The sequence below is a fragment of the Polyergus mexicanus genome, unplaced genomic scaffold, assembly GCF_030449975.1.
Source record: "Polyergus mexicanus isolate NDT 795.1 unplaced genomic scaffold, iyPolMexi1.0 SCAF_15, whole genome shotgun sequence".
NCBI lineage: Eukaryota > Metazoa > Arthropoda > Insecta > Hymenoptera > Formicidae > Polyergus > Polyergus mexicanus.
The window spans coordinates 4,702,962-4,716,590 of record NW_027223335.1 but is presented as its reverse complement, the minus strand read 5'-3'; the positions used below and the strand labels follow the sequence as shown (position 1 = coordinate 4,716,590).

At 32.5% G+C, this 13,629-nt stretch overlaps 2 protein-coding genes across 5 annotated transcripts in view; one reads left to right on the top strand and one right to left on the bottom strand.

Moving 5' to 3' along the window:
• Window positions 1–13,629, bottom strand: part of LOC138939875 (serine/threonine-protein kinase 32A) — a 52,951-nt gene that overhangs the window by 10,008 nt on the left and 29,314 nt on the right. For 2 of the 4 annotated variants that reach the window (XM_070308149.1, XM_070308148.1), the window contains exon 2: window positions 2,404–2,941. In XM_070308149.1, the coding sequence (XP_070164250.1) occupies window positions 2,404–2,577 (174 nt within the window). In that variant the 5' untranslated portion in view covers window positions 2,578–2,941. Of the gene's footprint in view, window positions 1–505; window positions 562–2,403; window positions 2,942–8,593; window positions 9,099–13,629 lie in introns of those variants that run through there. The other 2 variants (XM_070308147.1, XM_070308150.1) reach the window with 2 other exon arrangements.
• LOC138939879 (protein Star) overlaps window positions 1–13,629 on the top strand; it is a 37,996-nt gene that overhangs the window by 14,127 nt on the left and 10,240 nt on the right. The window lies entirely within an intron of this gene.

Sequence of the window (13,629 nt, the reverse complement as noted above, 5' to 3'; positions counted from 1 at the left end):
AAACGCGGCGTTTGTGTCGATATGTCGTGCCATTCTTCATATAATATATTTACGCGTTTTCTGCACCATGCCATGTATTGAGATTAATAATGGATTGTACAGTTAATGCGATTTAAAAGCGACATTATTAATATGAAGTAAAAAAAGGTTTAAGTTATTTCCGCGAAATTCAATCCAATTTTTCGCTTGGGTGAGTGACTCGGGTGTTACAAATTGACATAATTCAATTCATATATATATATTAGTGAGAATTCCCAATTATGCCGTAAACTGCATGTTAACCGTATATAAACATAAGAGCAACATCGAATAAACTGATTTGAAAATTGGTTGTGATAACTTCTCGAAAATCGTAATGAAAGATTTAAAATCTGCGAGGTCAGCTACTATGCGCTCGTTGAGTCCACAAATAAGAATCTACCGAGAACGCGTAACTTGACTTGTAACAATATTTACCTATCGTTCCGTCATAATTCAACTGCGAACTTACTAACTTACGACATACCTTGCCAAAGCTGCCTTTCCCGATAGCGCGCAAAATTTGAAAATGATCGAAGTTCACTGTAACAGAAACGTTATTTAATTAATCAAAATGATGTATACATACATATAATATTCGACGATAGACGAATAATGCATGAATTCCGCGTTGATAAAATGCGATAAAAATCAACTATACGGATGGTGGAATATTACACGCTTTTCGACGTTTATTCTTGCGTACGTTGAATTTGACGCCAATCGAAATTAACTCTCTAGTGTTGACGTGAATTAATGTGAGGCGAACTTTTTTTCAAGCTACGCTGATATCGGTTTTTCCTATTTTTTTATAGATGTAGCTTTTAATTAATCAAGCTATTCATTTTACGAATATAATATTTTATCGATTTTTTTTTATCAAAGATCTCTGAAACTCCATTTAGGATTGATGTGAATTGCGAATATCCCGAGGCAAGGATTTGATCGCGTGGAAGATATACAAACATATACGTGGTTTATATTGCAGTTTCGATCCATTCGAGATAGCAAAACTACGTAATAGGTGAGCTGCATCAATAATAACACGGAAATTTCGAGCTTGATTTTCTTCAAACTCAACTCTCGTACAAGTCGTGTTCTTGCAACGACAAAATTAATTATGACTGATTATCTTATTATTAAGTAGTAATTTTATTTTTCTAATTCTAATTCAATTTTTTTTTTTATATTTGTAAGATAAGACTTTTTTTTGGACATTAATAAAATTTAATAATTAATTCTTTGAGCGAAAAAAATAATCGGTTCTTTATACAAATGACACACGTCTCTCATAATTTGCTATTAAATTAATTTGTTATTAAAAAAAATAAAAGTAATCACATATTTTTAAATTATTTCAATTTTTGCGCAATGCTGAAATTATTTTTAATATACTGCGTAAAGTGAAAGAAAAATTATACAAAGAGAAAATCGTGGAGGAAAAAAAACTTTTCCCAAGGAATTCAATTATAATGAAATTGAAGTGGATTTTTATCGGTTAAATTGGATATTTATAAGATTGTCGATATAATCGATGGAAACAATTTATTATTACCCCGGAATAACTTGTTATTCTGTAATTGAACTGTAATAGAAGTAAAAGTTCTACATGACGTCGCGTTGTATCACGAGACATTGCGGAAGCTGCAGCTGTAGCGCGATATGAACACGATAGAATAAGATGATCCTCCTTACGAAATTATGCAAGATTGTTATGCATATCCGTCATATTCTATTCGAGCGAGAATTCAAGTTATGCGAATTATATATTGAACGGAGTGATATAACAAATTTCTGCTCTAATATCTGCATTTTCGTAACATCATAGTAATTGAAATAAATGCCTTGGTAATAACTTTATAAAATCTTTTCTGCAAAATATAATTTATAGAACTACTTGGGGTTTATTTTTCAAATTATTATTACATATTTTTCTGATCTAAATTATTTTAGTTCAGATGGATATATATCCATCCATCCATCTCCAGATTGCTAGAACTTTAATATTGAAAATAGAAAACTCCCTATTAATTATATATAATATTTATATAAAGTGATTACTATATAGCAAAAGCTCAATTAGATGCATTAAAATTTTGCCGATGTATAATATGAAAAGAAAATAGTCGTGACAGTAATTACTACGATACATTAAAAAATAGTGAGCCAATCGTTTCTTATCGATTATGCTGGAAATCAAGATGCGATCGATAGTGCGGAATCATTCTCTTTCCAATACTTTATAAAATATCAAACTCGAAGCTAATATAACCGAGAGTCAATCAGTTCGCAATATTTCCAATTACCACATGTAACGCATCCAAGACTTATAATAAATAAATACAAGCGTGTTCTTTTTCGCGTACGGCAGACAGGCGGTTTTACCTTCTTCTCCGGGGGTGGGATGACTTCGGGTCGATTGATTGGCACCCATTTTTCCTCAATAGACATCGGACTTGTACATCGGCAATCGGTATAAGCTGCATTGGTGCGAGCGGGGTATCGACAAAAACGACGAAGACGACGCGGGGATCCGACAGCTGACGTAGAAAGTCTCATATTTCCACATTGTCACGGCGCCGCGACGCCTTGTCGCACGACTTCTTTATCGAACGAGTGTCATCCTTTTTTCTTGAAAGAGGTAGAGAGAGAGAAAAAAAATGCTCGTCACGTGCGCCAAATGGTTTCTCGTTAAATCCGTCGGTTGATGACGTGAAGCTCTTTCCCCGAGAAGGATGATGGCGATGGCATTAATTAGCAGCGGTCCGCAGCTGATTCGAGCGACTTAATTAACGAATCGCGCTAACGTGCAGAATAATTGCGGATGATCGTTGATGGTCCTTCGGACGGCAATGCGATGGGCTTGCTCGCGACACATCGCTGTGGCGAGTCTTGCTTACGACATGTACAGCCCGATTGATCTCTGTAATAAACGTATGTCCCTCGTGATTATCCCTTCGTTGCACGTGCATTGATCTCGGATGAAACGAATACGGAATACATTCAATGAGTGCCAATTGAATCGTATGCGATGAATGATACGACGTTTCGTCGAATTGGGGAACCCCAAAACTTTTGCCGGTTCTGATAATGAATATGTAGGAAAGTAAATAGTTTTTTACAGAAGTACAATTTGAGTAAACTTTTTTTATAAATATTTAATTTTTAATATATATTTCTTAGAAATATATTATTTTTATAAAAGCAACGAGATATAGCCCGAATTAAAATTTTATTATACAAAAGTATACTTGAAAAAAAAAAGAAGATTTTCTTATCTATTTGGACTCTTAAATTAAAATTGGGATACAAACAATAATTCGTTTTTTTTTATGTCGATTTTAAAAATAGATACAGAAAAATATGCACATTTTTACATACAAAGGATTACATTGAAAGTGTGAGCATTGAAACATAACATAAAAAAAAAATATGCGACAACAATTTGGGGGATTGTTTTATAAAGCGTTAAAACTGAACTCATCGAGTAACAATAAAAAGAAAGAGAGAGAGAGAGAGCTTTTTTTTAAATGAATAAATTTTGGAACGTGCTCGATTGAATAGGAACAATCGCTCGTTTCCCTCCGTTAACGAGATAACGGACTTTCCCTCATGACATTGTTAATCGGCAGAATTCTATGCGCGATCTACATTATTGCCAAGCGGAGGCTCGCAGCATCAGCATCAATTAATGGCATTGATTAGTCAGTGCGGACGCAGCAAACACGATGGCTGATGCATTGCTGCCACTCGAAATGCAGATTCGAATCGAGGTTTCCGTACAGCGCATACATACGTCCATATGCTGTATTCGTATTATAGTCGAATATACGTGAGATTATGGGTCTTCGTTCTTAATTTAATTATCGTCGAAACGCGCTTCATTAACCTTTGATTCGATCAAGCGGATGATTATTTTAATTGATAATATTGGTCAATAATGGACAATACGATACATCAATACGAATACATCTATTGTATATCGATCACATATATATTTGATGGAATTTTCAAGCTTCACGTCCGTATTGAACTTTAGAAAGAATGACGCAAATGATTAGTACCATGAAATTTTTAGCAAATATGATTTTATGCAAAATTGTAATCTAAATTCGTATTAATTAGATGTATATTAAACACACAATATACACACGCATCATAGATTCTCTGTTCGATTTAAATCGACAAGTCTAGATATTTTTTATATAAAGAGGATTGTTGAAAATATTATAATATGTATGCAAATACATTAAGAAAGTGGTGAAATAATTCTGCGACAGATACAAGTCAAGTCTGTCAAGGTTTTATGGAAAAAATATATACACAAGTATTCGCAATCATCATGTCAAATTTAGCGTGACGATATTGAATTTATCATCAGAGAGATATTGGGGATATGCGGGAAACATGATGCGTCTCACGTCACTACACCATGTCGCTTTTCTGGGTGTCATGTACGATGCCACGTGTGGGTGTCAGCGCGTGTCACTTTACTTGCCGCGTGCAGGGCCACTCACGTATGTTATGTCTTGTGAAGTAACCTCGTTATCATAACCCATCACTAGATAACCGAGCCGCGATGAAATCATGATAATTTTTCGAGATCGTAAAATATTGTCGCATTTATTTTTTATTTCTCAAAAAAGCGAGGAAGGGTGAAAAGTGGGACAAAGGAGAGGGAAGGGGAGAGAAAATGTAGGTGTGGTACAAGTTAAATAAATATAATTTCCATATAATGAATATGAATAATAACATGCGATATGATAGCGACAAAATACTATAGTTAAATTGCTTTTTGATGATTTCAAGAGAGTTGCGATAAAATGTTATTTACAAATTTATGTTACCAATTACATTCATATTTCGCAATTTGTAAAAACTGTGTAATTTTATTATGAGAAAAATTGTCTAAATTGTGAAAAAGTGGGGTAACGATAATGCCTGATGGATATCGAAAAATCGTTAGCGAAAAATCGTTAAGTTCGAATGCAACAGCAGTGATTAAAAATGCTGCTGTGAAACGAAATTTTTTTATTTTGAGAACGAAACGCATTAGCATTTAGAACACCCAAGTAAAAAGTTTTTCCAGACCATTCGAATGAAAAGAAGAGCGAAAAGAAGTTTTCCATTATAGATAGGTAAACTTGGCCTATGAAAGAATTTTCTTATTACCGATAATATCAAAGTTGTCAAATAAACGTAGGTCGAATGGATCTTCCTCGTGTATACATCTCGACATTTTCGTTCGATCTTGATGTTCTTTACATTGTTAGTTCGGAATACACATTTGTCGAGACGTATATCACCTATTCATCCATCATGTTTGCTTTCCCAGCGCGTTTTATCAATAAAAAGAATATAGTTGCTTGTTTTAAGAAAATATTGCAGTGCTGTAATATAAAACAATGATGTAATATAAAACAATGCAACATAAAAATATGCAACAAAAACTTTTAAAATTATTCATTAGAATATAAAATAAATAAAGAGAATAATATATATATATATATATTATTCTCTTTATTTATTTATCATTCCCTTTATTCATTCTACATTCTAAATAATTTTAAAAATCTTTGTTGCATATTTTTTATGTTGCATTGTTTTATATTACATAGAATAGAGCACTGCGATGTTTTGTTAAAACATGCAACTATATTAAAAAATACTAGATATTTTTCAGCGAAAGGAGAGAAAGAGAGAGAAGCAATAGGAGAGAAAAGATAAACAGGAGTTTATAAAAAAATATAATTCTTACGACAATATTATTTAATGTTATATTATATCAAAAGCTCTCGAATTATTATCACTAATTATGAATAATTTATTAATTTTGAAATGTCAGTTCTTCTATTTTGTAAAATTTTCCCATACTTGTTTAATTTTAATAATCATATATTATTGCTTGTAACAAGCGATAAAAATTGTTCAAAATTTTTGTCTTAGATTCAATATATTTTTTTTATTATTTGAATATGTATATTTTGATGAATGATGGCGTATCGTAGGTACTTGCGGCAGATTTCAATTATATTAAAAATTGGATAAAATATGCTTATAGGAAAAAAAAATGTATAATCTTTGAATTCTGTACGGAGGAATTCCGACCTATTCGTCCGCGTATAGGAATCCTCAAAGGTAGAGAGGCAAGCTTTGTAAAAAAAGTACCGCGTATAAAAACGCGCATTACGTGCATTTTACCGTGTAAATATAACAAACAGAATGAAGAAAAGTTCGTAGAGCGGAAAATTTACTTATTCAATGTCACTAGACCGAACATAAATGCCTTAATAAAGTTTCGCAGTTACCTACGCCAACCGATGCAAATCCGATTTCACGTTCATGTGGATTTGACAAACTTGTCTTGACGACGTGAACAAGAATAGCAGCTATCGAATTTAATTACAAGGTGCATTACACTAGGAGAACACTGTATTTCAATGAAACAAGTTCGGGATAAGATTAGAACAAATTTGAGATCAAATGTGCCATTTTCTGAAATATTTCCTACATAGAGGATTTCTCTGCGTTATATGTAGATCGTCAGACAATATTTTAAAATCATTTTATATTTTACAAGATTCGATTGATTCAATTGCACCATCTTTATGAATTTTAAATATTATATTTATACATAGGTATACATATAAGGTGTTTGATACATTTGCAAAATTAAATTATTACAAATTCACAAAGTTTTAGAAACATTTTTAAATTTTAAATTAAAAGCGCTTTTAATCTACAGTAAAAGAAAGAAATACTTTTCCCGATATATTGCAATAGAAAAAGAAAGATGATTACTATTAAAATTTAAACGCAGCTGTAGAATGCGTAAATATTTACAAAAAATTAAAAGATACGATGAACGCCGGATGTTTCATTTTGAAGCTCCTCTTCAATATGTGACTCATCGTCAAATAAAATATATATATTACAAAATGTTACACAAGTAGAATTAATACGCCACATATGTCATGTTGGCTCTTTATAGGAGTTTTACGTGTTTGATTTATTTGATTTAGACAGAAAAAATTATAATTCTAAAAACAAGAAATTTTCTTCAAGATGGATTTATAATTAGCATTTGCAAGCATCGAAGATATATATGTATCTAAAAGATGTCCTAATTTTTTAGATATCTTTATGCTTCTACATACATGTTTCGAAATTCTCTATTGTCTTTGAAGTTATTTGAAGTTAGAACCGATATTTTATAAATGGCACAGTCAAGAGATATTGTTGCAAGACGGGAGAACAGGCTCTTTCATCCTTTATGTAACTTTATGCATATAAACAGCGAAAGCTGCGAGACCAAAGTTAGGAAGAGGCATTTATAACTTGCAAACAAGAGAGCGCGTACTTCCACATCGAAGTGGCTCCCCTCAATTACAATGTGCTGTATTGAAGCAAAATCGAATCATGTTGCTACGTTGTAAACAAGCATTTGAAAGTCCGTTCGTCAGAGATAGTGTCAAAGAGTTCGTACGCAATGAAATTGTCATACAATTGCCCCATTACTCGTATCGTTTTTCTCTGCTGCCACGAATTGTCTCGATTATTTTGATCTTTTCCCGATAGAAGAAATTCTGACGCAGCATTAATAGTCGTGTAACTATACAGAGCTTTGAGGATAGAAATAAATTTTACTTCACAGATATTATTAAAAGAGTGACATATGTGTATTACATCAACGAGAATGATTTTTAAACAAGAAATATAAATTAATTTTGAGAAATCTTACAATATACACATAATTGCTTCCAAATAATTATTACTTAAACAAATTTACTACATCGCGAGATTAAATTCTCATTTTGTGTAATTTAATCTTTCAAGTGAACTGTGATAAGTCTTATCGATATACATTTTGTGTGATGAATAAAATCGCGTACATTTTACAAATATTGCATTTTGCAAGTTTTGCATTTTACAATAATCGTGTAATAGCGATTTTGTTCTTTGATAATCATCTATTTGTATTGATATTAAGTGCTTCGTATAGAAACACGAATGTACATTAAAAATAAGTATTATAAATAATTTATCAAAAAATCTATTACTAATGGAGAACAATTATTAGTTCTTTTATTAATAATTGTTTCTATAATTAGTTTTTTTATTAATAATTCTGTAAAATATTTCGCATATATACGTATGTACAATATATATCGAAATATTTTATAGAATTATTAATAAAAAAACTAAGTATGTATATAATCAGCATGCAACTTGTGTAATTAAACTTTATCCAGTCAGATATAGTATTCAGAAATTCTATTGCTCTCTCTCTCTCTCTCTCTCTCTCTCTCTCTCTCTCTCTCTGTCTTTAATTAAAAAAGAAAAATGACATATATTTAAAAAATATGCATTCACAACGTATTTTAAAGTTAAAGCAATTGGGCAAATGTAAAAAATAACAGCATCGCGATGATAAAATAAAAATAATACCGCAATAAAAATACTAATTAATATTATCGACAGATTATTAATATTTTTTACAACACATCAAGCAATTCTCTATCGAGCATTTTTATTTACATCGCACGAACATCGACATTCTCAATGAAATACTAACGTTTCCTCCAGCATCGAGCAATTTTTTCACGAACTTTGACCGTGTCTCATGTATCATTGTAATCAATCAACAATTACGACACCAAATGTGCATTATATGAACATTTTTCCATCGATGTATCGTTAATGTAATCGAATTTTATCGAGCGGTTTCAGTTTCGAAACAGCTCTCGACGAAACCTTTAAGGCATACTCATTACATTCGGAGCACTCGAGGAAAACTTGGAGAAATGTGATCGGCCGGCCGCGCGCGCGTTCGAGCGTTCCGGAGCGGATCGACGAGAGATCAAAGCTCTCGCGGTCGCGGTTGGTGCGCGAGTGCTCCTCAGCTGCCGGTTTCAGTACAGCCGTGTGCTACTGATCGCGGAACGGCCGCTTCGTGTCGGCGCGTCTGCGCCTGAACGGATGTTTCGCGTGCCATGTGCATAAGTATCGGGGATACGGATACGACGTAAGAGGGGGAACGGGGAATAAAACAGGGGACACAAATATAGAATGGTTGGCATTTTAATCTGCGTTCTTGAGAATCGGACATTATACGAAAATATAATAATCAAAATGAAGAGTGAAATGTGTAAAATAAAGCTTCGAATAATCCGTTCCATAAAGAAGATATGATGTAAAAAGAGCGAGGAATATAAGATGTAAGGCAAATATTGATAATAGCAGACTCTCTGTATAATTTCTGCGATCTTTGAAGAAGTTGATGTATGAAAGTACGATATAAGCGAGAGAAATGTAAAATATAAATTAAATAGCTGGCGCTTCGTATAATTTGTGCAATATTTACGAAATGAATTATGAAAGTATGCATGATACACAGGGAAATGTGAGAGACAGAAAGGAACAAGATAAATATTTAAAATAGGCAGCACTTTGTACATCTTGTTTACCAATCACGTCAAGAATGTAAATATAAGAATTTCATAGATAAGAAACAAAAAATCGAATATCAATATGCTGGATATATGCACTGCAACTTATTATTTTTTTTTTTTTTTATATTGAGCGACAAAAGAGAGGAAAGTAAGAATATTATAAGGTAGCATACAGGGAATAAGAGATATAAGATAGATATTCCTTTTCCAATATTTTTAAATAATCTTTCTCGACAATATTAAATCTACTAGAGAAAGATTGTTATAAAAAAAAAATTCCATTTGCTTTCACGTATGCACCAGAATATTATTCCAAGCCATCCGAGTCGAGATGCAGCTGGACTCGAGGCGAATGGTGGCTGTCGGGGCTGTTTTCTCAATGTCACTAAATTTATGCCATCTGCCTCTAGTGTGTGTCACTCACAACATGAAACAATATCGGATAATGTAAAGTTTGCATTTTATAATCGATCCTTTTAACTTATGGTCTTTTACTTCAGAGAACAATTTGAAATATTAATCCTATTAATTTTTTCTATAATTGTCATGTCTAAAGAAAATGATAACAACGAATAAATCGGTGAATAGCCGGACCGCTTAGATCAATTATTGTCGAATCGGATTATCTGCTTTTAAAATCACGAATGTTGTCCCGCCTATTAAGATTGATTAATGTGCGTCCATATCAATGGATGAAATATTAATATTTGCGAAAGCATCTCACGTTATAAATTTTTATGCGACGAATTTACGTTCCGTATTGCATTCGCAGATTTCTGTATATCGAGGAATTTTAACGAGTATAAAATTAATTAGAATGTCGAGAAGAAGAATAATAAAGATGTTATTTTTCCAACTGGCATCGTACAATAAATGTATTTTATGTCTTTTACAGTTATTTCAATTTTCTTTATGTGTATCGTGCATTGTAGAATTAAATTAAATTTTTAATATAAAATTCAATTTTTTTCCAAAAAATCAGTATTTTTAAGAAATAAAAAAATAACATCTTTTAGTTTAGAACTCATCGTCGGTTGAAATTAAATTTCTTTTTTATAAGTTTTTTTTCTATTAGAATTTTAATAATTTGTTTCAAACTAGAATACTATATATATAAAACAGACAAAGAGATATGTACAACTTTTTTATAAAAATGTGGATACTTGTAGCGCTGTTTGAAACGAATATAACGATATATGATTTAATGTAAATATTTTACTATACGGAGTTTGGCTTGTGAAAATATCGCGGGAGACGTCTACCTTTTCATTTTCGGCCCTTATGATATGGTTTCTGACTTCTGACTCGAGTATTATGATCAAATGACAATATGACATATGCGTCAATTTTTAACGCTCGAGCCCAGAAGTTGGCCATATTGTAGGATCAAAAATGAAAAGGTAGACGTCGCCCGCAATATTTTAAGCCAATAAAATATATAATATATAAAATATTAACATAAACCATATTATATGGTTGTATTCATTTCAAACGACGCTACAATTTTTATTGTGTCGAGATATCCACATTGTTATAAAAAACTTATGCATACCTCTCCGTTCGTTAATACGGATTACAGTTTTTATAGGCAACTACTATGCTTAAAATAGAATTCAAATTGAACCGTTTAATTTGATACATTTTTGTTATGGTCTATCTCTTTTAGCTTAAAAGATAAAAGGGGGTGGCCGCTTTCGATGGAACACCCTCCTGTATATAAAATCTGTTGGATAAAAAAAAAAAAATATGTAATATCCAGAGTCACTGATAACATAAAAAGCATTTTAATTGCGCCACTAGGCTAATTAGTCCACTAGGCGAAAAAATTTATTTTATTTTCAGAGTATTTTTTGCTTTTTTTACTCGGTATTCATAGCCGTGCGCGCGAGCGTATCGGTCGTTTTCTTCGTAATAAAATATAATGCAGACTCGAAAAAGGGGCAGGTGCACGACTCTTTCAAGCTATGTCCTTTCTCGCGAATTTTCTCAAATTATTCTGTCAAAACCGTACGCACGTTACCGTGGAGAAGTGACTTCGTATATCGCTGACGTTCTACTCCTTTTTTTTTTTTCTGCTATCCGTTACCGCTTCCATTCGTTTTGCCCCTCGGCGTCGTTCGCTCGGTTTTTCTTTCTGCCTCTCGCGGGAGGACGATCTCGTTACGCCTCATTGAATTCCTAAATAAAAAATGCCGCCTTCCTATTCCCGCCAACCTGTGCCGTTGCTGGCCTTTTGAATTATGAGCGTGATCCATAAGCGTCTAGCTTCGTGGCCGCTCTCGTGAAAATTCGATACGCCAAATGCAAGCCCATCGCCAAGGTAGGTCGCATTTAGTATTTATCATTACAATAGAGAGACCGCCACGAAAAATGGGACACGAATAAAGCACCAATATTCATCGATCTAATTTTAATCGATTAAATTTTCCAATATTGATGAGAATCGCAAATTTCAATTGAATGTAGTAGCATATAGCACATACAGATATATAATGTACACTGTAATTGATTATATTTACTGAATATAATATTTTTAATAGATACAACATATTAAATGTTACACAATTTCTTATCTCTAAAGCAAAGTCTGAAATTGCTGAATCCATTATATCCATTTGCGATACGATGTGCACGAATGCAACTGAGATCCGCGAGCTTCTTTGGTCTAAAATTAATTCATTCTGCATCGATCAAAGAACGCCGCGGACGCCACATCCGCCTTTGTCGACTTTAACAACGATGTTTCGCTATGCAAAGGGCGGCAACTTGCAGGATCAATAACATGCAGCCGGCTGACTGAACTACAATGTCCGGCTTTCGAGTTAACGAGACTTTTTATACTATTATGTATTAATCTTTTCGCGTTCGAAATATTGCGCAATCGCTTTCTTTTTAATGTAACAATTTCTCTAACCTTTCACACTTTCCCAGATATAAATTTCCAAATGCATTTCTTGGTATCAGTAATAATTTAAGAACTTTATAATTTAATATTTTATTGAACGCGCAAAACCATGCCTTTCGTATGTTTATGCACAAGAGTTTTCTCGTGTTATTACTTCATAGAAGATTCCTGTAACTTTATACTTTTATATTTCAAGATATAATTTCAAGAAGCATCGAGATAATACAAGCGGCAAATTAGAAATTAAATCATAACTAATGATATTTAAATCGTGTTCAAGTAGAGAGAGAAAGAGAAAGAGAGAGAGAGAGAGAGAGAGAGAGCACAGTGTTATTATTTACAAATTGCATTATATATTTTTAACTTTAAGATGATAGATCGTGCGTTTGCATATATATATATATATATATTTACGTTGGGAAGCATTAAGTATCTTGGAGCATGATAGAAATTTAATTTCAAATTCCTTCTGCATATGTGTATAATTCTACCAGATATGAATTATATAATAATCTTCTCATCTAAATTCTTATAAAAAATAATGTCGCGATGTACTCTCTGAGAAAATTGATTTGCTCTCGTATGAATCCTCTGAATATATACGTCTTTTGTATATTATTAATTTCATATTTCTTCTGCATGTTTGCACAATTCTGCCTGATGAATCATACAATCTTTCTATCTATCTAGATTCTTACGAAAAATAATATCGCGATGTATTCTCTGAGAAAGTTGATTTGCTCTCATATACATCTTCTGAAAAATGACATGCCATAATTCAATTCATGTCAGTATATTATTCGTTTTTTTTTTTTTTTTTTTTTTTTTTTTTATGTGATATCATATTATGAGACAGAAATCGAAAGAAGCATAAAAATTAATAGAGAGAAAGATATGTACCTATACATCTTCAAATATTATCACACTTTTTCTTTTCTGATTATGTTTGTTAAATAACAATTCTATTCGAACAATTCACTCGAAAACAAAAATTAGAAATTATTAATATCTTACAGATCGCAAAAATCACACAGAAATTTCAAACAATCTCGTCGAGTTCCCGATAAACTCCGCTAATTATTATACTCACAATCAGTCCTGGAACCGATCTGCATCGATTACCCGAGCAGGATGAGAGTCACTGGCTACTACCTGGCTAGGAGAGCGGAAAATGTCCTCGTAAAAGCGAGAAAGAGAAAGAAAGAAAGAAAGAAAAAGAGAGAGGCGGCCTCGCGCGTCGGTTTTGAAGGGGAT